At 58.0% G+C, this 25,167-nt stretch overlaps 6 protein-coding genes and 1 non-coding gene across 7 annotated transcripts; 3 read left to right on the top strand and 4 right to left on the bottom strand.

Moving 5' to 3' along the window:
* The first annotated feature begins 1,984 nt into the window (after nucleotides 1-1,984).
* B0H18DRAFT_t145 lies at nucleotides 1,985-2,079 on the top strand. Its single transcript has one exon. It is a non-coding gene; the product is annotated as a tRNA-Ala (tRNA).
* A 1,736-nt stretch (nucleotides 2,080-3,815) lies between these two features.
* B0H18DRAFT_886265 (GroES-like protein) lies at nucleotides 3,816-5,088 on the top strand (the record flags this gene model as incomplete). Its single annotated transcript, XM_048041115.1, has 4 exons — nucleotides 3,816-3,846; nucleotides 3,909-4,241; nucleotides 4,291-4,640; nucleotides 4,705-5,088. The coding sequence occupies 4 exons, from the start codon at nucleotides 3,816-3,818 to the stop codon at nucleotides 5,086-5,088; spliced, it is 1,098 nt and encodes a 365-aa protein (XP_047886944.1).
* A 581-nt stretch (nucleotides 5,089-5,669) lies between these two features.
* On the bottom strand, nucleotides 5,670-6,954 carry B0H18DRAFT_959484 (GroES-like protein; the record flags this gene model as incomplete). Its single annotated transcript, XM_048042820.1, has 4 exons — nucleotides 5,670-6,053; nucleotides 6,125-6,460; nucleotides 6,531-6,862; nucleotides 6,924-6,954. The coding sequence occupies 4 exons, from the start codon at nucleotides 6,952-6,954 to the stop codon at nucleotides 5,670-5,672; spliced, it is 1,083 nt and encodes a 360-aa protein (XP_047886943.1).
* A 765-nt stretch (nucleotides 6,955-7,719) lies between these two features.
* On the bottom strand, nucleotides 7,720-9,563 carry B0H18DRAFT_1042851 (uncharacterized protein). Its single transcript, XM_048030643.1, has 4 exons — nucleotides 8,454-9,563; nucleotides 7,943-8,378; nucleotides 7,874-7,885; nucleotides 7,720-7,820 (listed from the first exon to the last, which is right to left on the bottom strand). The coding sequence occupies exons 1-3, from the start codon at nucleotides 9,343-9,345 to the stop codon at nucleotides 7,879-7,881; spliced, it is 1,335 nt and encodes a 444-aa protein (XP_047886942.1). The 5' UTR covers nucleotides 9,346-9,563; the 3' UTR covers nucleotides 7,720-7,820; nucleotides 7,874-7,878.
* A 4,313-nt stretch (nucleotides 9,564-13,876) lies between these two features.
* B0H18DRAFT_1125104 (major facilitator superfamily domain-containing protein) lies at nucleotides 13,877-16,343 on the top strand (the record flags this gene model as incomplete). The annotated part of the gene is made up of 9 exons (XM_048034964.1): nucleotides 13,877-13,972; nucleotides 14,055-14,096; nucleotides 14,152-14,305; nucleotides 14,361-14,420; nucleotides 14,922-15,182; nucleotides 15,238-15,584; nucleotides 15,653-15,848; nucleotides 15,910-16,006; nucleotides 16,061-16,343. 9 exons carry the CDS (start codon nucleotides 13,877-13,879, stop codon nucleotides 16,341-16,343), a joined length of 1,536 nt encoding a protein of 511 aa, XP_047886941.1.
* Nucleotides 16,344-17,014: 671 nt separating this feature from the next.
* Nucleotides 17,015-21,252, bottom strand: B0H18DRAFT_1042830 (LuxS/MPP-like metallohydrolase). The gene is made up of 17 exons (XM_048030642.1): nucleotides 20,810-21,252; nucleotides 20,702-20,749; nucleotides 20,613-20,651; nucleotides 20,105-20,564; nucleotides 19,932-20,047; nucleotides 19,714-19,877; nucleotides 19,617-19,693; nucleotides 19,152-19,543; nucleotides 18,998-19,093; nucleotides 18,835-18,944; nucleotides 18,729-18,770; nucleotides 18,454-18,667; nucleotides 18,276-18,396; nucleotides 18,122-18,213; nucleotides 17,946-18,045; nucleotides 17,445-17,894; nucleotides 17,015-17,392 (listed from the first exon to the last, which is right to left on the bottom strand). Exons 1-17 carry the CDS (start codon nucleotides 21,014-21,016, stop codon nucleotides 17,103-17,105), a joined length of 3,018 nt encoding a protein of 1,005 aa, XP_047886940.1. The 5' UTR covers nucleotides 21,017-21,252; the 3' UTR covers nucleotides 17,015-17,102.
* A 172-nt stretch (nucleotides 21,253-21,424) lies between these two features.
* Nucleotides 21,425-25,131, bottom strand: B0H18DRAFT_1125102 (glycoside hydrolase; the record flags this gene model as incomplete). The annotated part of the gene is made up of 18 exons (XM_048034963.1): nucleotides 21,425-22,006; nucleotides 22,068-22,103; nucleotides 22,156-22,227; nucleotides 22,289-22,360; nucleotides 22,426-22,519; nucleotides 22,586-22,765; nucleotides 22,825-23,047; nucleotides 23,115-23,141; nucleotides 23,200-23,355; nucleotides 23,427-23,582; nucleotides 23,634-23,778; nucleotides 23,830-23,921; nucleotides 23,957-24,200; nucleotides 24,267-24,276; nucleotides 24,329-24,504; nucleotides 24,563-24,610; nucleotides 24,743-24,861; nucleotides 24,912-25,131. The coding sequence occupies 18 exons, from the start codon at nucleotides 25,129-25,131 to the stop codon at nucleotides 21,425-21,427; spliced, it is 2,652 nt and encodes an 883-aa protein (XP_047886939.1).
* Nucleotides 25,132-25,167: the final 36 nt, after the last annotated feature.

The raw sequence follows: 25,167 nt of genomic DNA, 5'->3' as shown, positions 1-25,167 counted from the left end.
ACCTGTACCCTTATTCAGTTACCCTATGCTGTTTTGTTGTACGATACGACGTACCGGTATACTGCACTGTACAGCGATCTTACTGATCTGTTTATCTGGGCTCGCATCCGGCGTGCTGCTTTGGTCCGCCCCGTGAACGGCTTGCATGCACCTCACAGCGTCCGTCCGCGTCAGATCTTCAGCTGCGCTGCAGGTGGAGGCCCAGGGGCGAACGTGTTGTCAGAGTACATCAATGACGGCCGTCACCGGCACTGCTGCCAACCCGACGTCGCCTGTCCAGCGCACAAACCCTCCGACGCGTCGATGCCGATGTGACACCCGCTTCCCGGTCCTCCCCACAAACCCTGCGCACTCCCAGACCGGCGCATGTGCATGCTTCCTCAATCGCGTTCATTGCTAGCTGCGGTGCCTGCCCCCATACTGCACGCCGATGGGCGAATCCGCGCCTATCGCAAACTCTACGCGTGAGTTTAATCCAGGTGCACTCTATCAGCGCGCGTCGCCGTGCGGCTTGATAAGGCGACTTCGTCGTACCGCGTCGAACCTCGTCGAACGCGAAGCTGAAGCGCGGCGTCAGAACCCGTCATACGTGCTGAACATGGCTCGTTTGAACGTTCGCGTCCACGCACGGTCCCGGGCACTTCATCTCCGTCTGGCAGGGAAGGAGAAGCTGGGCAGTCAGGCAAAGGTGAGTCCATATCCCTGGGGTCGTGGGCGCTGGACGCGTCGATTCTGCACCTGAGCGTCCCATCGACAGAGCTCTGTGTGGTCGCTGGGAATGTGTCCACGCACCGGACACGACGGATCGCGAAGTTCATTGAGCCAGGCACGCTGCGCCGGAGCGCGTCCGCGCGGACCGGAGGGCCTGTGATCGATAGCGGCGAAGGGACCTGTTCTGCGCCGGCTTGTATGGTCTGCAACGGAGACTACTTACTGCTGTTCGTCCTTGTCGAGTTGCGCTCCTTCGCTCTGCGTAACCCAACCTATTCGTATCGAACAGAAGCGGCGCGGAATCTTGCCATGGACACTGTAGGAGGATCACTCGTCATCCAAAACCAAGACCGGCGGACGCACGTTACTCGCTGCGGTCGACGCCCCCGAAACGGGTCGCCGTGCTACCAGCGTGGGATGGGGTGGTGGTCAGGTAGGGATCCGGACAGACGATGATCCGCGTCGTACCTCACTTCATTAGCAGCCCGGCGTGACCAGACAGGATCAGCACGGCACGGAACGGTCCCACGACTCGCAGGATTGTCCGGTATGATGTGGCTTCGGCCATAGACTGCGCGTGTTCGTGTCCACTTGAACCCCGATGGTGTTCCGTCCACGGCGAAGCCACGATGGCAACGCTTAGTACACACTGTTAACGGAGACGGTCAGGTGCGTGTATGGACGGTGGCGGTGAACCACGCTCGAAGACTGGGGGTCCACGCGACCGCCGACAACCGTACGCGGCGGCAGCATGACATGACGGCGCACCCGCAAGCCGCAATACCAGAGACAAGGGTGGTCGGCGTACAATCGGTGCGGTTTGCCGGCGGTACGGCGGGCTGAACGCACAGGAGTGGTACCATCCGCATCCGTGCCCGAGTTCGCCGAAGTCAGCACTTGGCTATAGGGGGCTGTCAAACCTGTCTGTGTACCTGGCATGGCGAATGGCCATATCGCGACGTGCGAGTCGGTATGTAGGGCCTGCGAGCCGCGCATTCAGGTGTGCCAGAAGGTTAGAATGACGATGTTCCCGGAGAGCTGAGTTACCTATCACCGTTGGCAAGGCGAGCCTGCTCACCTGTACGTATACGGTCTCTCGAGTACGTGCGACATCTTCATGATCAGGGAATGCTTCACCGACTCTCGAAAGGCTCTGCTGCTTGCCACATTTGCGTCACCTGCCATCCGTGATCTGAGAATAGTATCATAACAGCTCTTCAAGAGCAAGGACCACTCACGGATCCATACAGAGCACGATGAGTCTGAATTTGTCGGGCATTTGGCACAGTTGGTAGCGCGTACGCTTCGCATGTCCCATCCGTCGAGTGTAAATGCGTAAGGTCCAGGGTTCAACTCCCTGAGTGTCCATCACTGGCAGTCTGCCATCGATTTTGTCGCGCAATCTGATCAGGAGCACTTACATATGTACCTTTCGCGCGGACTCGCTCGGAAGCTATATGTATATATGAACAGCTCAGGTTCTACACAAACCCGCGCGCAGCGCCGTTTAGACCTGGATCGAGACTGATGACCAACTGGCAGTCAACTTTTCATGACGAGGCGGGAAGTGTGGGAGTGACGATGAATGGGATGACGCGCTTCGGGCGGCGCAGACGCGTGAGCCCGCCGCGAGCTTGACTTAAGCTGGAGGTAAGCTTACGGCGCGTGCGGCGCGATCGGTGCAGTTCGTCGCTTCCCCATTGCGGGCGACAGAGAGCCTGTGAGCTTGGGGTGAGCTAGCTCGTAGACAGAGAGAGGGAGCATTCAGGACGTCAGCGTCGACACAACGAGAATCGTTCTGGTGTGCGGACGCCTCCCGCTGCCTTCGAATTCGTTCAGGATGCAGATCACAACCAACCTTCCACATTTATTGCGAAGCCCTGAGCGTCCTAGGGGAGACTTCTCAGTCTCGAGGTAGCTTGACGGATTCGGTCGACATCCGAGATTCGCTTGAGCTTATGTCGTATCCTGTCATCGAGTCGACTTCAGATTGACGCGGTACGCCAGTGGGTACCTGATGAGTCGATGACGCCGAAAGGTTGTGCTCTATTCGATGGCGCTAAAAGTCGTTTGACAGGGATAGCTACAATGACGAAGCCCTGTAAAACAGAGGTCAACGTAGCGTCGTCGTTGTGAGAGTGTGTGCGGCGGTTCGGTGCAAGTGCAAAACTCAGAGACGTGCTCGCGTTCGAATTCAGAGTCACGGGTCAACGCGTTTGTGGCGTGGGAAGTGCTGGCGCGCACGTCCCCATGGCACACATTCTCCATCCGACCTCGTAGATGCGTCTACGATCTAGTCGCGAGGTTATGCACTGCTGAAGAATACTTATCCCAACTTGATCACCACAGCTATGCAAATCGAAGTTGTAAACTTCAAAGTTGGTGACTCGTCTACCTCACTCCCTCGACGACTTACACACATTTAGTTATACGTACAGCTTCGACGCGTTGCGTAAGCAGGCCACAGTGCTCAGAGAGGCTCAGAGTTCATCCGCCGAGGACCCACGTCCAGGACCGTCCGTTTTTCCATACCACAAGCCCTCTCTGTCCTTCCAAGCCTCCTGCCAGCGATTTGCATTCCCAATTGCTTCCATAGTCAGAACGTTCGCGCAAAGGACGGCCGGATTTATACTTGTCCTTAGGGCTTCCGTGGTATCACATGGTTCAATATTGTGAGTGCTGGACCGGGGGCGGAAGTATCACGGAAAACGTAATGGTGTGATAACCGTAGCTTGAACGGCCGTACCTTCCGTTGTTGTCTCCGCTTCATCGTTCATACCTTCGCCTGCGCTGCCTTGGCGTTCTGCTTCTGACCCACTCACTCAGTAGCCCGTCGACAATTGAAGGAGGAAAGCAGTGTGTCCCTACTCCGCAATTGGCCGACTCGCGTCATCGACGACCTTCGACGACCCACGATCGACAGGCATCAAGCTTGCATAAAACCGCTGTCCTTCGCAGAAAACTATGGCTAGTCAATGACGTATGTTATCTTAGAATCCGCACCAGGCGAAACTATATATGGTGACGGACGTCGGAGTCCTGGTATTATATAGAGACCATGTCCAGCTTCGCAAGGCTTTACTCAGATACCCCTCCCTCCCACGATGGTCGAATTCAAGGGATACGCACTCACCAGTAAGCTTGGCCCTCCTGTCCCCTCCCGTCCGCCTCACTAACTGCTCGTCCGCACTGCGCAGAGGCTGATCGCGCCGCGTGGAACTCGCTCGAGGTGGTCGAATTCGAGCCAAAGAAATTCGAGGACACCGACGTCGAGTTCGCCATAACGCACTGCGGCCTGTGCGGCTCCGACGTGCACATCCTGCGACAGGGCTGGGGGGATGTCGCATATACGCCGCTCGTCGTCGGGCATGAGATCGTCGGCAAGGTCGTCCGCGTCGGCCCGAAGGTCACGGAGTTCAAGGCCGGCGATCGCGTCGGCGTGGGCGCGAAGGTGGGCAGCTGTGGGACGTGCAACAGGTGCACGCACGACAACGAGCAGTACTGCACTGCCTCTGTCAGCGCTGTGGTACGTCCCATGTCGTTCTGACTCCGCCCGCGTGCCAGTCCGTTGACTAGTAGTTCGTGTCCCGCAGAACAGCCGTTTCCCTGACGGGACCCCCGTGCAGGGCGGGTTTGCTACCGCCATCCGCGTCGACGAGCGCTTCGTGTTCGCCATTCCCGAGGGGATCGAATCCAAGGATGCTGCCTCGATGCTTTGCGGCGGCGTCACAGTTTTCTCGCCACTGCGGCGGAACCACATCGGGCCGGGAACGAAGGTCGGCGTGATCGGCATCGGGGGTCTTGGTCACTATGCCATCCTGTTCGCGAAGGCATTGGGCGCGAAGGTGTACGCCTTCACGCACAGCCCGAATAAGCAGGAGGATGCGAAGAAGCTCGGCGCGGATGTTGTGGTCGACACTGGAGTCGAGGTATGTTCTAGCGCTCATTGCACCGCCTGCCGACCAACTGACGTCTTGCGATTCTCTGCTACAGGACTATCAGAAGCCCTACTTCGACACGCTCGATCTGATCATCTCGACGACGAACGTCTTCCCAAAGGGCGTCACCTACTTCACCTACACAAGCATGCTCACGCCGTGCGGCAAGTTCGTCAACGTCGGCCTGCCCGACGCCGACAAGGACATGCCCTCCCTGCAGGCGTCCGACATCCTCTGGAACGGCACGTTCGTTGGCGGCTCCCTCGTCGGCAGCAAGCGCGACGTCAACGAGATGCTCAAGGTTGCGGCGGAGAAGGGTGTGAAGCCGTGGGTGCAGGAGCTGCCGATGCGCGAGTACAAGACCGCGCTCGAGGGGGTGCATAATGGAGACGTGCGCTACCGTTATGTGTTGAAGCAGGATCTCGTGCCGGTCGAGTAGGCAATCGCGGCATTCGAAATTACATACATATCATTATCATCATGCAGAACATGATGAGTAGACGGTGTGCGCACGTGGTCGTTGTCTTCTCACTGGCACAGCTGCCACTGCCAGAGCCCAAATAGAAATAGGGCGCTTACGCGTGTACAACTTGAAGTGGGACGGACGTGGTCCTTGCTGGCTCTTGCTAAGTTGCTGGTCCTCGTCTTCTCTGAATAAGTACACCGTGCGTACTTGCAGTGCGAGACTTCAGCTCAATCTCTTGTACATGATTCTTCACAGTGAATAATTTCACCGACGATGACTCGGCTATTGGTGCTGTCAATCAATGGTGACCGGTCGTCGCACTGTTGTGCTTGACTCGCGATACCTCCGCGGCCTGGGATTGTGATAATGGTGCGTGTACTTGACCTGCGAGCCCCATGGTTAGCTCATTGACCGCAGTATCTTATTTTACTGTAGTCGCCCGACGTAGTCCCGCGTCATCGACCGTCAATGGTAGTAAGCTAAATTTACAAGCACAAGCACAAATTCCAGCCGACCGCTCACTGGTTGGCTACATCATATGCGTTGCGAAGTACCTACGGTACTGGCACAATGTCCTGCGTCAACACGTATCGGTATCGCACGTCCCCGTTGTGTACCGCCTCGAGAGCAATCTTATAATCCCGCATAGGTAGTTCCTGGATCCACGGCTTCACGCCCTTCTCGACGGCAACCTTCAACATCTCGTAGCAGTCGGTCTTGCTGCCGACGTACGAGCCACCGATGAAGGCTCCGCTCGTGAGCATGTCGAATGCCTGGAGCGGCGGCATGGCCTGGTCGCTGTTGGGAAGGCCGACGTTGACGAACTTGCCGTTGACGGTGAGCATACTCGTGTACGTGGAGAAGGAAATGCCTGGCCGGAAGACGTTGGTGGTCGAGATGATCATGTCGAGCGTGTCGAAATACGACTTCTGAAAGTCCTATTTGCAAAAATCCGGAAAGAGCGTAAGTTCCACTTTGTCATAAGTATACGGGCAGAACACGTATGTACCTCGACGCCGGTGTCGACGACAAAGTCTGCACCGAGCTTTTTCGCGTCCTCGCGTTTTCTGGGGCTATGCGTGAACGCATACACCTCCGCGCCAAGCGCTTTACCGAACAGGATGGCATAGTGCCCGAGGCCTCCTATACCGATCACGCCAACCTTCGACCCTGGCCCGATGTTGCTCCTGCGCATGGGCGAGAACACAGTCACGCCGCCACAAAACATTGACGCCGCGTCCTTGGACTCAATCCCGTCTGGGATCGCAAACACGGCTCGCTCATTAGCGCGAATGGCGGTGGCGAACCCACCCTGCACAGGCGTTCCGTCGCGGTGACGGGCGTTCTACGCGCATGGCAGTTCGGTCAGCATGAGCGACAGAATACGTCCGATCTGCATTGAGGGCGTCACTTACCACAGTCTGCGTCACCTCTGGGCAATACTGCTCGTTGCCCGACTGGCACCTGCGGCAGTGCCCACAGCTGTCCACCACCGCGCCCAGGCCCACACGGTCGCCGGCCTTGAATTCCGTGACCTTCGATCCGACGCGGGTGACCTTCCCTACGACCTCGTGGCCGCAGACGATGGGCGTGTACGGCACGCTGCCCCAGCCCTGGCGGAGGATGTGCACGTCGGAGCCGCACACGCCGCAGTGCGTGATGGCGAGCTCGACGTCGTCCTCCTCAAACTTCTTGGGCTCGAAGGAGACAACTTCGAGGGATTTCCAGGCGTCAGGCCCGTCGGTGTCTGTGGGATGGGGGTGGTCAGTGGGAACGTTGCGTGCGGGTCGGCTGCGGTCATGGCTCACTGGTAAGTGCGTAGCCCTTGAATTCGACCATTGTGTGCAGAGCAAAGAGAGCGTTTCGATGGGATGTTGGGGATGGTGCCGTCGTTGCCCTGCGGTCCTTATCTACGTCCGGACTATTCCCTCGCGGCGCGTACGGTACGTTCCACCGTGAATTAGTCAAACTAATCTCAGCAATCCTTGCCGATTGCAGGAGCTAGGTGTCAGTGACCGCCGTTTTGCTGACAAGTTGCTTAACAGCGCCAGTAAACTAGTACAGCAAAGTCAGCGGTGGACATGACAGCGTGAAGGGTATAGCGGCGCACCAGTGGGTCTTGTCGCGCTCACTCAGCTCGTTCTCTCAACGACAGACATATGTAATACGATCCTTGGGCTTACAGATTCTGCAGATAGCCTTAGTCAGTGGCCATACTGGACGATCACCGGCTCGGGGTGTGCTACTCACCGAGAAATGACCTGCGTCATTGCCGATAGGAAGGCGTGCCGGTTCTACGTCGCTTGCACTCATCTGAGCCCCATTCGGAAATGCCACGTCGTGAAAGGCGGATGTTTCGCGCGGAATGCAACGGTGTACCGGAGGCTGGTCGTGTCCACCCATGACTGGAGCAGAGAGGCGGTGAGTCCGAGGAATTTCAAGTGCCCGTAAACGCAGCCGCACGTATGGTGTTGTTGCACCATTGAACCAAGGCCATCGAATGTCCGGCACGCGCACTAGTCCTTATGCGCGGGGAACTGGCACCTCGTTCCGCTCAACGAGCCCGGAATGGGATTTGTGCATTGCGCGCCACGCCGGCGCGTACGACCACTGGCATTTCTATAGCCCTAGACAAGTGTGGCGATGAACTGGTTAGGCGACAAGAAGCCTTACATACAACATGCGCTCGACAAATTTTCCATGTCCTGCTCTGATTGTCAAGTCTGAATGTGCGCCCGAGGTCAGGGTCCATGCGTACGTGGGTCAGTCCCTGTTTAAACCATCAGTCAGCCCTATGCAGAGGAGCATGCGCACGCCCGGGACTCACACAGGCCTGTCCCTCCATTCCATTCTGACGGTCTCCAGAACCCCTCGTGCATCCCACGGCGCAAGCAGGACCCGTATCCCGGTGACGATGTTGTCCGCGGCCGCATCAGCGGCCAGACGGTCCCACCGCTCGTCGTCGTAGTGCACCGTCACGACGACCCTGACGCTCTGCAAGGCGTCGAAGGCTTTACGCGCCAGCTCCGCGTGTAACACGCGGAAGCTGCCTGCGCTGTGCATGCTGTCTGGGTGCTCGCCCTCTGGCGTCCAGGGTTTGGAGGACTGGATCCAGATGCGGAGGCGCTGGAGCTGCGTGCTCTGGACGGTCTGCAGGAAGGTGAGGAGCTCGAGGGCTGCGCCGGCCCACGAGGTCGAGCCGAGGTTGACCTCGATCGACTGGAGGTTGGTGTTGGGAGTGAGGGCGCAGTGCAGCTTCAGGTCTGGATGACGGCGGGATGATCAGGTCAGTGACACATGATAGACGACTCACGGAACAGCCAAGACATCCTGCGCACCAGTGTCGACGTCCCAGTATACCTCGCGCAGCCATAGAAGCGAAGAGCCGGCAGCCTCGAGCAGGCGGTTCATGGGCGGCATACGCTCTGGCTCGCGCAGGTAGAGCTCCATCATCGAGAGGGCATCCAAGGCAGACGAGCCTACGAGCCAGTCTACGAGCTCACTCGCAAGCGAGGCGGGCATGTCCCACCCGAGACTCAGATACTCCAGCTTCACCGACGAGCGAGGGAGAGCGCGATCGAGGCTGTGAGCATTCGCGAGTGCGGTTCTTCTCGTCGTGCTTTGGAGCACGTTCGCGTAGTGGATGCTGAGCGTGCGCAGCTGCGGGAAGGCGCAGATGATGCGCCGCAGCTCAGAGAAACTGTGCAAGAGGAAGAAACACAGTTTGAGCGACGTCACGGACTTGAACACAGGGAGCGAGATGAAGAAGGTAGGATGGACCGCGGTCTTCGGGCAGTGTTCCATCTTGACGCACCGCAGGCCGGGCAGCAGGGTCCCGAGGACGAGCGGCACCGCGTGCACGAAGGCGGTCGCCTTCTCCTGGGCGGTCCTCTGGCGCAGCCGGAGCATCCTGGTCTTTGCGAGGTGCGCGCGGACGCGAGGGTCCTGGACCGCCAGACGGGCGAGCGAGTCCAGCATTATGCTGCTCCGGATGGTGACGTCGGAGAACAGCACGGCGGTGGCTCGCTCGTTCCACGCGCGCGAGACGAGGGCGAGCCTGCATAGGGCGTCCTGGTCGCCGACGAGCGAGGAGATGATGTGGTCGCAGACATCCCATGGGACGCGGTCTGCAAGTTCGGGCGGTAGGGCGTCGAAGACGCGTGTGGTAGGGTCAGTGGGTCGGGAATGCCCTGTGAAGGCCGCAACCTCGTCCGCCTCCAGTTTGGGCATCGCTACGCAGAACAGTGATAATTGTATGCGGTGTGAGCCTATGTAAGGCCAAGGAGGAGGAGGAGGAGGACCCGCCAACCAACCGCCGTCAGCGGGCGACGAGTCAGTGGATCAGTGACGCCGGAGCGCCAATCGACTCCTTGACTGGCAGGCCCCAGCGCCCTCTGGTCATTTCACCGCGACAAACGGGACGACTGCCCTGCACCAGCATGAACGTAGGAAACGGTGCCGAGGGCGTACACCTCGAGTTGGCTGGCACATGGAGTCCACGTGAGTGCGGCCCGCGAAATACATGGACCTGCCACCTGAGACGCGCTGACGACACATGGTGGCCACGAAAAGGAGGAAATGGCCCCACCGTGTCGACAGTCGTACGTGGCAGACAGGTGGTGTGCCAGCTGCCTACGAGGTGGGGTACGCGTGGTTTTGACATGCGTTAACGTAGTACCGCCGTGCAAATTACATTGATATGAGCTGCATGCATGCGTTGTGCGTGAGGTCCTTGCGTCGCAGACAGCATTCTTGCAGTATTCAAGCACCCATTCACGATCACGATGACAGTATTCAATTGCTGTTGCATAATAATTCACGTCTATGCAGCCCGCACTACATGATACAGTCCGAATAATGCTCTATGAATCCGGCGAAATGAGATTTACAATCGAGCCCTGGATACACGCGTGACACAGAGCACTAGTAGAACGAGGACTACTCCGCAGGATCCGCTGGGGCTTGGCTGCGCATGATCTCCCTCGGTTGACGCAACAAAGGCCTCGTTGACCTGTTGCTGCCGTTCATCTACTACTTCATCTTCGGGAACAGCGTTGATCGCGGCGGAGTTATTGCCATGTAATGCCCTATCATTGTCGAGGATAGATCTAAAGACTCTATGGCACGATATCAGTACATGATGAATAGAAGCCCAGAAGGGAGACATACCGTGCAAGCTTTTTTGCGTCATTTCCAGCCGACTTGCGAAGACTAGTGAGATGGTCGTCGAGTGTGACCCAGTACTTAATTGATTGGTCTTCTTCATAAATGAGGCGCTATAGGGCTCAGTCGGTGGAGTCCCTGACAGGATGAGCTCGTCGACGGAGCCGCGCTCGGCGTGGACACAGGTCTCGAGCGAGAGCGACGTCATGCTTGAGCTGAGGCTCAACGACGCCGACGCAGTCAAACCGCCCGTGAACCGGCTGAAGAAGCCGGAGCGTCGGGACTCCCGACGCTCCGGCTTTTGGAGACGGTGCTTGCGGGCGTTGACGGCGTGGTCGTGTTGTTAGTCGCGACGCTGAGCGTGGACGGCAACAGATGGCGCATTGCTCCGCGGGGGAGAGTAGCGGGAGCCTCGCGCAGAAAGGGGGGAAATGAGAGACTCCGAGTCGGATATCATGTTTATAAGATACACGCCAGTGACCGATGACAGATGGCAAAGCAAGCAGACAGCGGCTGCACGGGAGAGGAGCCTAGTGTCTCGGAATGGCTGCCCTGTAGCCTCGTGCGGAGGCCCAATGTCGGGGGCGCGCGGGGGCGGCGCGCTGGACGTGGTCACTTGATACGTGGATCTCACTTCGAAGGAGGGAGGGGGTCCATCGAGCCACCGGCCGATACCGCATGCGCGCTCGACTCATCTTGACAGTGGGTGGAGGCAAGGTGGAGGACCGCGGCGACAGAACCTGTCTCCTGCTGACAAAGCCGTGACAGCACGTTCCGCACAGGTTTTCCCGTCAGCTGTCCTCCTCCTGGCTTGCATGTGCTCCCCACGTATCGAACGTCGTGTCCCGTAGCTGCTATCGCCACGTTAGACGCACGATTCGCCCGTTTCGAGGTGTAGTGACTAGGTGGCTGCGAGCAAACTTGGAAGAACGCAATGGCGCCCGTCACCTGACCGCGATTCTACTTTCTCGTCGTGGGTCCGGTCATCTCATACGTCGTAGTTTCTTATAGCTGCCAAAGCACCGCAGCCTCGGACAGGATCATCAGATCGTCAACGCGTCACGGTCTAGCGCAAGTCTAGCGTATGGCTGCCAGTGATCGCGCCTGCTGGTGGCAGCCTATGGATTATATGGCCATCCCATGTGTGAGCGACTCCTCGGTACGTACATACACGCCGTATCAACCAGGTCTGGAGACACGCACGTCCAGCAACGAACCGGTTTCCTTCGACTGACTCGAACTGCGACCCGCTGAGCGGTTCCACTGGTGGCATTCTGCCTAGGTTGAAGGGGCGCCGACGACACGAGCCGCCCAGCCGGAAGCATCCCTGGCGTGCCAGTAGGTTGCCGAGCCAGAGCTGTACGAGCCGTAGCACCCCGGTCACAGGAACACCTTCACCGCTGATATTGGAGTGTACCCCGGGAGAGCCGCCCGCCCCCGGTGCGCACACGAGTTCGCGTGCATTGTGTCATGAAGGACTGAATGCCATTGACCGTTGGCGGGTTGACTAGAAGCAGACGGCCACGGAGCCCGGAGGTTCCCATGCATGCGTGCATATAGTCCTGAACTTTTCCTCGGTGCGTGCGCGTGGTACCATCGCCGAGTCCGGTGCAAGCCACGCGTAGGCCTGCGTCCGCGTTGGAAAGCTACGGGTCCAGGTACAGCGGTGCCGTGTCTCAGGGAGACGAGTGGAGCAGCGACACAGGCCCTGCACGTTCCGTGCGCTCCAGCAGACCTCGCAGAAACCAGTCCGCAGATGGCGTTGCGAGATGGGGGGTGCTAGGCTGCATGTAGTCGGCTGCAGGCCGCCGTCCGACGGCGCTGAGAACGTACTGAGACTGTGTATGGTTACTGCTGATCAATGTGGCAGAGACGTCACCGTCAACAGTGCCTACCAGGCGTACTCGGAGGGGGGACATAGTAGTACGGGTGCTGCTCCTCCGCAGAGGCGGCTCTGTCCGAACGACGTGCCTGGGTTGGATGCCCAGGTGGGCAAGGCTTGACAGAAGTGGTGCGTACTGAACGAAACCGTTGATTTACGTGGCAGGCCTGTGACCGTGCCTCCCTCGGTGCCGGCGAGAATGCGAGAATGCCAGCGAGCAGGGGAGAGCGATGACATAGGGTTGTGGGTGCTTTCTGTCAGGCCCCAGAACTAGTGCGGGGCGCGAAGCGCAGAGGCTGAGACCAACCCGACGTGGACAGACGGCGGGGAGCCTGCGGACGGCTAGTTGATTGTGTTTGTTTTAGAGTAGTAGTTTTGTTGGGTAATAGAATATGATTGGGTCGGCCGTGGGTTGTTGCGCGCAGGAGAGAAGCCCGCCACACGAAGCTGTCCCCGCGCGCGGACCCTGCCATGCGACGGCGCGGACTCGGAGGCTTCTGGGCCGACGAACGTGCGTGGGGGGAGCCAATCTGGGTGCGAGCTGGTGTCGCTGGCTAGAAGCGGGTGGCGGTGGCGCGTGGGTGGGGCGCGCGACGTGGAGGACCTGTCAGATCGCGTTGATTTTGCTTCCGCGTCGACAGCTCGTGCGGGGCGTGATGCGCTACTGTGCCTAACCAGAATCGTCAATCGCATACGAGGGATCCACGCATCGTAGTGAAATATGAGTGGTGTCTATTTCGCGCAGGGGCCACCTCGGGTGACGAACTTGAAGTACACGCGCAGGAGACCCGGATCTTGAAGCAACTCAATGTGCGACGAAAAAAAATCAAAGGGACTAGACTGCCGGGCGTAACGCAAGCATCAAACATACCATACGGGTCTTGCTCTCCGAGGAGCCCAGCAAGGCGAGAAGCTGTGTCCGCGTCGATGCGAGCGAGGCCGGCAACCGTATGGTACGGTCGAACGTTCGTCGCGCCGTGCGCCTCGCGAGAGTGATGTCTCTGCGTCGTGATGGCGGGTGGACTGTTGTACTGGTAGGCATCAATGATGTCGGGCAACGGTAGGGATTTGCTTGGGGGCGATCTGACCGTGAGTGAGGTCGCGCCTGAGGGTGCTGCTTGGCAGGCAGATGGGCCCGAGCAGGTTTTGGGGGATGGTGACGCTGAGTGCACGCTTTCATTTCTCATGTTCTCGGCTCGAGAACTTTCTTGGCCATCTCTGGGATGCACTGGTAGCGCGTGTGCATACAAATGCCACAGCTGTAGTTTGTCGGTGCAATGGTACACCGCCACTGGTGTTTCTGAAACAGCTTACCTGCGCACACACTTCACACAGAGACGCCGCGGGGGTTCTCTGTGCGCAGAGGAGGCATCCGTGAGATACAGACAGGGGCGGCGGGTGAGAAGGGCGGGTCGGCGCGCCTGGTGATCGGGCCCGACGCATGCACGTGACATGGGGCGGAGTGATGGGATGCGATAGATCGCATAGGCGCCGGATCTCCACTCGCCGCCGCCGGCTGCTGGGTCGCTCGAGCTCCTCCACCGCCCACCGCAAACGTGCGTCGCTCGACTGTCGGTATGTCCCCTTCCTCTCCACCGCCACACCCCACCCGTACTTAACGTCCTCTCCCACCGCCCACCGCCGCCTCCCCGCCGATACCCCCTCTCTGCGCAACCGCTAACGTTTTTATTCACCTTTGCCTCCGCGGTGCTAGCCATGCCCGTCTCCGAAAAAGAAAACAACATCAAGGCGGGCTCGAGGACTACGAGCGCGAGGACGAGGGCCGCTACCCCTTCCTCCTCAATTCCAGGAGTGCAAGCTCCTCGGCATCGCCGGCGTGCGTCCTACCTCCCTGATACTCCCGTGGCCCCCGCTCACCAGTCTCCCGTCTTAGGTCGGCTTCTTCCTCGACGCCTATGACCTCTTCATCATCAACGTGCGTTTCCCTGCCCGCGCTGACCCCTCCGTGTTGCTCACACGACCACCCGCAGCCCGTGGCGACCATGCTCCAGTACCGCCTCTACGGGGGCGCCGCCATCCCCTCCGGGCTCCAGGGCTTCCTCAAGGCCTCCGCGAACATCGGCTCCGTCGTCGGCCAGTTCGGCTTCGGCTACGCCGCCGACACCTTCGGGCGGAAAGCGGTCTGTGAGTGCTCGTGTGCCCGTTCGGGGAGCTGTACCTCACTCTTGGTCTGTCGCAGACGGAAAGGAGTTGATCATCATCATATTCGCAACCATCTTCTCGATATCCGACCCCACTGGTGAGTGCATTTCGTATATGCACGTATCGCCTCGCCTGCGGTCAAGAGTGCGCTGCGGATCGTGAGGTTTGCTCGAGCGCTAAAGGCGCACCCTGAGGATGTGCTTGGCGGTCGTGTCTCATGCCAGCGTCCGTCGTTAATTCGGGCAAGTCAACGGTGGCTCCCCGATGTAACTCGCGATGCCTGATCTGCAAGCTGCAGGATCTGGCCTTCGTGGCTCGGAGTTCATGGCGCGTGTTCCATGGGATGCGTGGTTGTACAGGCTTTTCTCAGGGGTCTACGGACCGCACTGGAAGAGGGCACCTGAGTTGCCTGTGTCTGGATGCTACTCATCTCTCGGGCGATCGTCAAGTTCCATGTTCGGTTACGACGGCTCGTATGAGATCCCGTTGTTGGTAACCCGCCTGGCACACCGAAACGTCCGCCGCGCACCCTTGCTTGTGCAGCGCCAGCCGATGCGTACACGCCCGTCGTCCAATCCGTGCTGACATCTTCCTCCAGGCGACCTCTCCGCAACCGGGAGCATTCTCTGGCTCTCCATCTGGCGCATCATCCTCGGGATAGGAATCGGGGGTGACTATCCCATGTCTGCGTCCGTCGCGACGGACCGCTCGAACCTCCGCCGGCGCGGCACGCTCCTCTCGTACATCTTCGCGAACCAGGGCTGGGGCTCGCTCGTCGGGAGCCTGATGGTGATCATCGTGCTCGCGTGCTTCCACCACATCATGGAGGTCAAGGGCGAGACGTCCAAGGTCGACGGCGGTGCGTATTCGCGGTCCGGTCTGGTCTACGTGACGCTGATCCTGCTCGCGCGCAGTGTGGCGGATCCTCGTCGGGCTGTCGCTCGTGCCCGCGTTCGGCACGCTGTACCAGCGGCTCACGCTCCCCGAGTCGCGGCGGTTCAAGGCGTCGCAGAAGGGCGTCGAGGCCGAGACGGAGTCGATCGACGAGCTCAAGAAGAAGGCTGACGCGGACCCGGGCGTGCAAGAGTCCGTGCGGCCCGCGCCCGCCTCCTCCGAGACACCCTCGCCCGCCTCGCTCTCGCCCGCACCGAGCGCAAACGCAGCCGCAGCCGCAGCCGCAGCCGTGCACGCGTCGCCCGCGACGAAGCGGGACCACTGGGCGGAGTTCTTCCACTACTTCTCCGAGTGGCGGCACCTGCGCGTGCTGCTCGGACGTGCGCGTGCTGGTTCCTGCTCGACGTCGCGTTCTACGGGATCAACCTGAACCAGAACGTCGTGCTGGAGGAGATCGGGTTCGACGGGAAGAGCGGGTCCGCGTGGACGCGGCTGTTCAAGATCGGCATCGGGAACCTGATCGTGACCGCGCTGGGCTTCGTGCCGGGGTACTACGTGACGATCCTGACGATCGAGTGGCTGGGCAGGAAGTGGATCCAGATCCAGGGGTTCTTGATGGCGGCGCTGTTCTGTGAGTGCACATATTGCTGGGGCGCACGCGAGGAGGGGGTGCTGATGTGTGCTGTGCGCAGTGGGCATCCTCGCGGGCAAGTTCTACACGCTCGGCACGGCCGCGTTCATCGTCAACTTCGCCTTCCTCCAGTTCTTCTTCAACTTCGGTGCAAACGCGTACGTCCCCCGTTTCTCCCGCTACCTCAGTCACTGACGCTCCCATTGGCACAGCACGACGTACTGCTACCCCGCGGAGGTGTTCCCGACGAAGTTCCGCGCGTCCGCGCACGGGATGTCCGCGGCGTGCGGGAAGGCGGGCGCGATCATCTCCGCGCTCGTGTTCAACTCGCTCACGGACTCGATCGGCACGCCGAACGTGCTCTGGATCTTCTTCGCGTGCTGCATCGCCGGCGCGGGCTTCACGCTCCTCCTGCCGGAGGTGAAGGGCCGCGACCCGGACCTGGTGTATGCGGAGGAGGTCCGGGAGGAGGAGCGGATGCGGAGGGGGATGTAATCGGCAGTTGGCCGCCTGTGCAGGCTGGACGGACGAAGCCGCGCCGGACAGTCGAAGGATTCCCGGGGTCGCTGTCACGGTGCTGCTCGTGCCGGCAGCTCTGGGGGACTGTGCACGGCGTCCCCGTCTGAGCCTTGTCCTGCTCGATCTAATGTAGACATACATATTTACTTGTCTGTATCACCCGTACGTACGCACATCTACGTCGATAGAACTAGAGTGTTATAATCTCGTCGACTCGGGGGGACACAGTGGGCTTGTCCGGGGCTGGTCAGACGGTCCGCTGAACAACGATCTCGTGTAGTCCCTAATGTCGTGCGTACATCCGCCTCGGACTGAATGACAAGGACCCACCGGCCATTGCGAACCTCTGATATCGTTGCTGTAATGTTCGTCTGTCCTCACGACGGTCACCGTCAGTGTGTGAAAGACTGTCTGCAGGGAGCTCGGGACGCCAACGAAACACAAGGTCATAAGTTAGGCATATCCTAGGATTGGCAGTCTGCTCGCCGGCCATCTATTCGAATCGTCGACTCCAGTGAGTGCGTGGCGCACAGTGAATATTTCACTCAGTTCAATAGAGACGGTAGCTACTTACCGGGAACGCGTACGGTGTCGCGCACAAGAGCATCCGGCGCCGAACCACTCGGGCGGCAGTCTCAGTCCATTGCAGCTACGTTTCACAGGGTTGAAGAACCTTTGTGTTCACTGCAAATAGTGCACCAATAAGTGTAATAACGCAACCGTGTCATATTCGCGTTACAGCTTTGCTGTCTCCTCCGCCAGCACCCTCGCGCGACCAAACTCGCAGCCCACAGGGACTGCCGCGCGATAGCATGCCATGCTCGACTTGTAATCCGTCAGACCGCTGTCTGTCAAGACGGTGCCGGTTTCACGGAGAGGTATCGCCTCCTTCAGTTGCTGTGAGACCAGCTGCACGGACAGCTTCTTGCGCATCGTTCTTCCAGTCGAAGGGCGAACGAAGGTGTCGTAGGTCTTGATGACCTCGTCCAGTGACAAAGCTTTGATCGCAGACGCGTCCCTTTGTCCTTCGGGGAGGATGAGTACACCGACCGGCACACAGAATGTAATACAACGCACGTCGCATGAAATCGTAGTACCCCTGGCGAATCTGCGCCCAGAACGACAGGGTCTCTTCATGCAGGTTCTTCGGCCGCTCGAGTAGCTTGACGATCAGCCCCTCCTTCTCGGCCGCGAAGTCCTCCTGGGACATTTCCGCGAGAGTGCTTCGGAACTGCTCGAGGAAGGCGTCTACTCGCTCTTCCAGATACCACGGCGCACGGGTGCTCTGGATATTGATGCCGAAGCCCATGGACGTCGCAGCGACCCACATAGTGCTGGAGACGACGTAGCCCAGCTGTTCTTGAGTCCTGAGTTGGTCAAATACGGGCGAACGCATGATGTGGGTAAGGAGCATCACAATGGGTCGTAAAGTCTCGTCAGCAACTTCGCCGAACTGACAGCAATACGATAGGCTACTGTTCAATTCTTGCGTATTGGCATGCTTTTGTCGGAGGACGACGTTCGCACCTGAACGGAGGTTTGAGTCTACTCCCCACGTCTTGCCATCGTATCACTTACCCGGGGGGACAACTAGAGCGCGATCTTCGAACCTCTCATTAGATGGGCATGGTCGAGTTCGCAAACTATCCTCAACCGACTTCACGATTGCCACAGCTTGCTGACGTACATATAATGCAAAGCATGAGCGCGCATTTCGTGAGTGATCCCGCACACTGGAACATGGGAAGACTTACCTCCGGACGGAGGTTCCCAGTTACCAGCGCCACCACGCTCACTTTCCCGAGAAACTCCCTGTGATGTACCTGAACATCTTCGACGCTTATAACTAGGACAGGGATATTATTTCAGAATCACAGACGTTCAGCCTCGCAAAGGAAGAGGACGTACGAGGTATCTCGGGTAGTTTGTCGGCAGGTGTCCATACTGTGTGCGTCATTGCCCACTCCGCGAACTCCTCAGACAGATCACTGGGCTGTCCGAGATAGTGATTCTCATACGCACGAGTGACCTGGGACCCATACGAACATCAGCATCACTTCTTGACCGGACCATTCACATCACTCGCCTGCTCTTTGACGACGTCCAGCCTCCGTGGGTCCACCTGCAAATTCTTGAGGTATCGTATGACAGTGCCCAGGACTACGTCCAGTTTGTCACTGTATCCACTGACGGACACTCGGATACCCCGTTTGTGATTCGTGACGTCGTAGTTGAAGCCTGCGAGGTATGCATCGTAGGCTACCTCGGAAAGAGCATCCTCTACGAGATCGGCGATCATCCTGACGATTTAAGACTTCATGAGGTTGACCGAACCAGGTACAAACGGTGAACGAGACGAACCTCGTGAGAACTGCTTGCCGAGGGGTGCCATACGCAAGGGGACTAGGAGACGTGGGACATGGTGACATGGTGGGTTCACGCAGGCAAATGCAGGGATCAGACTGACCTTCGGATGTCGATCTTCGCTGACGCCCTAGGAACCCAGAATCGGTCGTCTTTCTTGTGCCACAACGCGGAAAGAGAACTGCGGTATATACAAACAGGGGCTGGAGCCGGCTGCGGGTGACGTTGAGTAACTTCGGCAATGAGTACAAATGGCTATAATATACCATCGAGATATTCGACTTCTCTACTGAGAGGTCTCTTGGAATGAATTGATTGGGGCCAGGCAGAAATAGCTCCTTGTTGCCGCCAGGCCCTCGAGGCTGCGAAGACATGCTATGAGCGTTGGCAATAAGGTATTAATGACAGAAATAAACCGACCTTCAGCGATAGATCCGCGTCGATCCTTCGCGCACAATACTCCACCCCATACCATCTCTCCTTCTCCCATCCGTCCACGCCCGGGTGCTCTCTGGCTTCCAAGATGGCTCTACCTTTATCTGGAAGGAGATAGTTATCTATTAGGTCCCGAACCGCTCCCTCGTCCCAGTCTAGAAAGAGTGACGATGCACTGAGAACACGGGAGGAAGGGTACGGATGCGCAAGTTCGCGCGCAAGCCAGCCGACGTAGGTGTGGGGTTGTGTCTTCTCCTCGTAGCGGAAATTGATCTCTGACATCCTCTTGAGCTCATCGAAGTGGTATGGTTCGATGTTCGACGACCGCAGGAGAGCGAGGTAGTCGTAGAACACTGCAAGAACCTCCTTGTAGTGGGCTGGGGAAATGGACCAATGGCATAATACGCTTGTGAGTTGGACTGCAGGCAGTAAACACGGGGAATGGCTTACCATATCCCTCCCTGGTCAAGTGGCACTTCACCTGGAGGAACTGCACGCTCGGATTCCCCGTGCTCACTCCGAGCTCACTGCGCGGTGATCGACCCACCCTTTTCGCCGCAAGTAAGCGCAGACGCTCCCGGGACCCTCATGGCCCAGGAGGTGCGCTAGCACACGAGCGGGCTTGGAGCGATAGTGTGGCCATTGGTCCGGAAGTGGGAACTTCAGTGTGAGGGCCGTGGTATCCTTCACCGTTTTGATGTAGATAACTGACTTTTAGATGCGTGGTGAGATTCAATGATAATCAACGATGTAACAGTGACCTACGCCCATCTCGGACGCTCCCCAGAGCGGTGTAGCAATTACAGGTCGGAGATCTAACCCGAGGTTCTTGACGGGAGAGAACAAAGACACAACCGACTTTGTGAGTTCGTCGAGGGACTCTGTGTCCGTGCCCGTGAGCAGTGAGGTCCATCGTTGCTCGATAATAACCCGCTCACCTGTTCCGAGGACCGCGAGTGTCATCCTCCCCGCGCAATAGTGTTCCCGCCACCACTCGACGAGCCGATCGCGCGTCTTCTTCCACACAGGTTGCTCATCATCCACGTCGCCTTCCTCCCGCGTCTCCCGTACGACCTCTATACCAAGCTCCTTCCTCGCTGCCTCCGTTATACTCTCCACGTTCCCCGTCTGAAACCTAGTATAAGGATGACCAGGCGTACCAAGCATCTTGTCAACCATGAACACTCTGCGACTGTCAGTCTGTATGTTCCGCCTGTGCTCGTTATCGACGGCATAGATCTCCCGCTTCGTAAGAGACTCGGTGAAGAGAGGAGAGTGGAAGAATGCGGCGAGGCGCGGGAGGGCCCCAAAGAGATAAGAGGAACCGATAGAGAACCAGTAGTTGGTCTGGTTGGCGGACGTAGATGCGTTCTTGCTACCTCCATGCGAAGTAATGTACTACAGACTTCGTCAGAACACGCTCGCTGCGAGGAAGGGGCAACATACTGCGAAGAAGTCGTTCTCCTCGGGATATGCTTCCGTTCCCTAATATCGTGCTCAGCTCATGAGCTACAGGCTCTGAGTGACCGACATACCTTCAATAGCATATGCTCGCAGAAATGAGCCAGGCCCGGCATGTCATCCTATACAGCGTCCCTGAGGCGGTCAACATCCGATCAGAGAGCGAGTAGAACTGGACTCACCGGGTCGTGCATAGCTCCCACCTGCACTGTCAAGCATGCTGCCGCTTTCTCCGCTCCTGCGTCGTGAACGAGTATTGCGCGGAGGCCATTGTCCAACTCAATCACTCTGTAGTCTCTATCGTCCAGGTCAGGTTTCTCAATCTGCTCTTCTAGCACAGCGTAGCCGTGCTTGCCGTCCTCAGAGCGCAGGCGAGTCCAGTTGCCCATGCTGGGGATATGGGGTAGGCGAGAGAAGTGTTTGACGATAAATACTGGCCGGAGATGACGCCTAAAAGCCTCCCAATGCCGCCTTCGTTGGGCGGCAGCCACGAAACGGACTGTGGACGTGGTAGCTGCGAATTAGAGGACCTGTCAGGACTTCCAGCGAGACACAGGGAGTAGTTCAATGGTATGAATTCGAACAAGGCGTAAGTATATGAAGCCAAGTGCAGCTCAGACGTAGTTTTAAGTTTACAACCAACCCAATGCTGTCCAAGCGCGGCGGAATTCACGCAAGCGTTCACGCGCTTGTTAAATGAATCTGATTTCGATATTCAAATTGAAGCACTCATGCCTCACAAGCTAGGCCCCTTAGAAAGACAGAATCATAGTCTGGCGTTATTGAGACCCTACGACCTATATAACATATGTCTGGTCGGACCCGATGATGTGAGTGTACTTGACCACGCTGTCCTTCGCGCCTCTCGCAACCACTACTTGCTCGTCTCCAGGCATCAGATCCAGCGCGTTGTCACTCCAGAGGACAAGGTTCGCAACATCGTCCTCAGCAGTCAGGAATAAGCCCTTGACAGGCCTATCTGCTCGCACGGAGATGTGCTCGCCTACGCGGTCGAACTGAAGTTCAGGTCGAGGCGGGTCGATGTACTTGAACGGCTGAGGCCAATCCACATATCGGGCCAGGACATCGCCAGTTTGAAGATCAACCAGTCGGGCAGCTGCGACGACTGTGTACGACGTCGTGAGGCCGGGTCCGAGGCGACCGGACGTCGTCGAAGGCGGGCCAGGGCAAGGGATCTGAAACAGTTCAGTTGATTGATTCGGGAGCAATGTTACGACAGATTCCTGTTGGTAGGTCCACGAGGATTCCAGGTCCGCAAAGTGTAGGATCAACTTGACTTGTCGAGGCCAAAGGGTGCTGTTGCAAGCCCACACCTCGATAGTGGCTTCGATAGAGCGGAACGCCCCGAACTCGTAAAACTATATGGCGGACTCGATCTAAGATGCCATTTTGTCACAACCCGACCATTGCCAAGCGTACCTGTTTTGGTCGGTCGTTTCCTCGATTGTTGTGAACCTGGTAATGCGATAGTCAGGGCCAATCTGAACGTCGTTATGATTGAGCATACTGTCCGAAGAATCCCGACGCTCAGAGGCGCGAGCTCCCTCTTGATCGCATAATACACGGGCTTTGCACGCAGCTGACGCAAGAAAAGACATCAGCCACTCTTGATGTTACCATAGTCGACATAACCGACTTACGAAGAAGTCCGCGATGGCCCATGATGTAACCGGCCAACAATCGTTCAGCTGCCAGACCAGTGCGCCAGATGTCTGTAGAAACGGTGTCAACGAAACGGCACACGAACCAACCATGAACGCATGAACGCATGACGTACATATTCTTTACCTCTTCCCTTCCAAGCCCTCCTCCACACCCTGTACGCGAAGCTCACAGCCTCGCTTTGCATCAGCTGTGTGTTGTACACATGCCTGTCATCATGTGAGTCTATCAGTGCGCATTCAAAGCATGTTGTAATCGCCCTCTCTCTTACTCACCCCTCGAGATTGCTAGTAAACCTGAAGTTCTCATTCATCAAAATCGCGAACCGTCGTTCGTGGTTTCCAGCCCGGTTATGCTGAGCCATCAACTTGCTCTGTGCGCGCCTCTCCTCCGTGTTTCCGCCGAGCCAGTAATCGACTGTCCTGATATCCGGGAACGACGGGATTCCAAACTCGCTACCCCGCACGACCCACACTTAGCCTTGCGCGCCCTTCGCAGTAGGAGGCGGACATACCTGACGAAACGACCCCCGCGCTCGCCGTACTCCTGCCATGGCCGCTCCTTCCCTGCCCAGATATCCCATTGATGGACGTCGCCTACAGTGGGATCAGTGGTATCCCACTCTTCGCCGCCGTACGGTGATCCACGATGGTACGGAATAGGCGGATTGGTGAGTCTTTCCACCACCTCGGGTAAGACATGTTCGTAGATACGACGTGCAGGGAGGTCCGATATACCTGCGGCACGTCTTGAATCAATACCGGCGGTACTTAGTGTTATGACTCGATGGAGATGCACGCTCACCGCCCCACTGCAGCACTTGTTGATAATCTTCACATTCGTCAGTATCAGCCGTGAAGAGGTCATTAGCCTAAAACTGCAAGCGTACCTTCGTTATTGCCACAGAGCAGTGCGAGAGAAGGGTGATGCCTCAGCCGCTTGACGTTGTCCTCCGCCTCCTTCTTTGCATTCTCCACGAACTCGTCGTGCGCAGGGTAGACACCACAAGCAAACTGGAAGTCTTGCCACACCAGTATCCCGAGCTCTGTCACCACGCCGCAGCAGAACTCGTAAGTCCGAGTGTGCAATCTCGAAGAGAGCAGCTCGAAGCCTCACCGTCGCAAGTGTCGTAGAACACATCTGGTTCGTAGACACCGCCACCCCACAGCCTGACCATGTTCTGATTCCCGTCTCTGAGAAGGGTGAGCCACGCTCTGTACCGCTCGGGCGTGAGCTCAGTGAGGAAGCTGTGTGCGGGGATCCAGTTCGAGCCTATCCGGTATTCAATCAGACGCATTCAGACGAGCAGATCGTGTGCCATACCGCCCATGAACATTCGAACGCCGTTCACCTCAAACAGGAAGGTTGTCCCTTTGCCATACTGGTCCGGCTCCTGCAGGGGCTCTTGAATAAGCTCTACACGACGGAAGCCTATCCGCTTCGTGGCGATGTCTAGCACAGTAGAGTCCTGCCATCGTCTCGTCAACGAAGAGGAACTAGCGTGTTCCGGAGCACATACCTCAGCGAGCAAAGCCACTTCCACGGAATACAGATTCTGTACGCCATATCCGATAGGCCACCAGAGGTCCACCGCACCCTGCAAGTCCCACGCTACAACGCCGTCGGCCCCCACAGAGCGCCACGACCCGAGCCCTCCGGTATCGGGACATCTTGTTGCTTGAGGACATCGTCCGAGCCGTCCTTTCTGAGAATGACGCGCACGCTCTTCGCCTTCGCAATCTCCCCAGAGATATCGACATCCACGGCTAGGGAAGGTACAAGAGATGGAGCGGCTGAGACAGCGGCGCGAGCGTAGAGAGTCGATATATGCGTTGTGTAAACAAGTAGGTTGATGGGTCGGTAAGGGCCGCAGGTCATGAGCTCCGGGCCCTAAGCGTACGCGTCAACAGATCAGTCCAGACAATCAATCGCCCGGTTCGACAGATCGTTGCTTACCCAGTCCCAGCTGGCACTCATTATAAGTGGCCAACAGTCAAGTAAAGACGCAAGACACTCACCGCCAGCCATACTGTGCCTTCCTCACGTACACACGACTCGGATCCCCAAGGTTGGTCGACCCAGCACGCACGCGACCGTATTTTGCTTCCAGCTCCTTCGCGATGAGCTTTGCAGGCTTGAAATGGAGAAGAATGCTGTTCCCGCCTGACCGGAGGGAGGCTACGTCCAGAGGAACCTTCGTAATTCAGCGCTTGTAGCAGGTTTTGAAGGCATAGGTGATCAGAAAGACATACGGTGTAGAGGCGGAACATGTTGTCCGTTGACAAAACGAGTTCGCCATTCTGTGCACCTCGTTAGCAAACATCCCTGTGCGCTGTATGCGGGAGGTCCGTCTCGAACAAGCGGCGCACGACAGGAACGCTGCGCCCCCACATTCTTTCTGTTGTACTTCACGAGACTGGAGTGCCGCTCACCAGGTAGACATCGCATATGGTGTCCAAGCCCTCGAATTGCAGTTCAGCATGTAGAGCCTTCTGCGTGCCGTCAGGAAGGGCGAACGAGCAGTAGTACAGCCACTCTCTTTCGCCCACCCCTGTGGGAAGCCGTCAGCGGAGTCTTGCATGAATCACATCGGAGACCCACATTGCACGTCGTGTTCGTTAAAGCCAATGAAGGGGTCGGGGATACGTCCCGCCTTCATGAGCTCGGCGTGAATCTCGGACGGGAAGTTCTGTGCTGCCGTCCAAGGAGAACTGGTCCCGGGTGCATCTTGAGGGAGCTCGTTTACCACGGAAACATAGGATGCTGCGTCGCGATCCTTCCAATACCAACCCTTGCCAAGCGATATTACCTGCGAGGCCATGACGAGGGCAACTGTATGAGATGACGCCTCGCCGTC

This window comes from Fomitopsis serialis (genome assembly GCF_022376445.1).
Source record: "Fomitopsis serialis strain Sig1Antser10 chromosome Unknown B0H18scaffold_143, whole genome shotgun sequence".
Taxonomy (NCBI): domain Eukaryota; kingdom Fungi; phylum Basidiomycota; class Agaricomycetes; order Polyporales; family Fomitopsidaceae; genus Fomitopsis; species Fomitopsis serialis.
This window is presented reverse-complemented; position numbering and strand designations above follow the sequence as displayed.

Excerpts from the sequence above, each read along its gene's own strand:
- B0H18DRAFT_1042851 (XM_048030643.1), bottom strand. The coding sequence starts at position 9,345 with ATGCCCAAACTGGAGGCGGACGAGGTTGCGGCCTTCACAGGGCATTCC. Across the intron at positions 8,379-8,453 it reads ATACTGGGACGTCGACACTG|ACCTGAAGCTGCACTGCGCC; the intron begins GTGCGCAGGATG and ends GCCGTCATCCAG.
- B0H18DRAFT_1042830 (XM_048030642.1), bottom strand. The coding sequence starts at position 21,016 with ATGGGCAACTGGACTCGCCTGCGCTCTGAGGACGGCAAGCACGGCTAC. Across the intron at positions 19,878-19,931 it reads GGGGAGCGTCCGAGATGGGC|TCAGTTATCTACATCAAAAC; the intron begins GTAGGTCACTGT and ends CGCATCTAAAAG. Across the intron at positions 19,094-19,151 it reads ACGCGGATCTATCGCTGAAG|CCTCGAGGGCCTGGCGGCAA; the intron begins GTCGGTTTATTT and ends ATGTCTTCGCAG.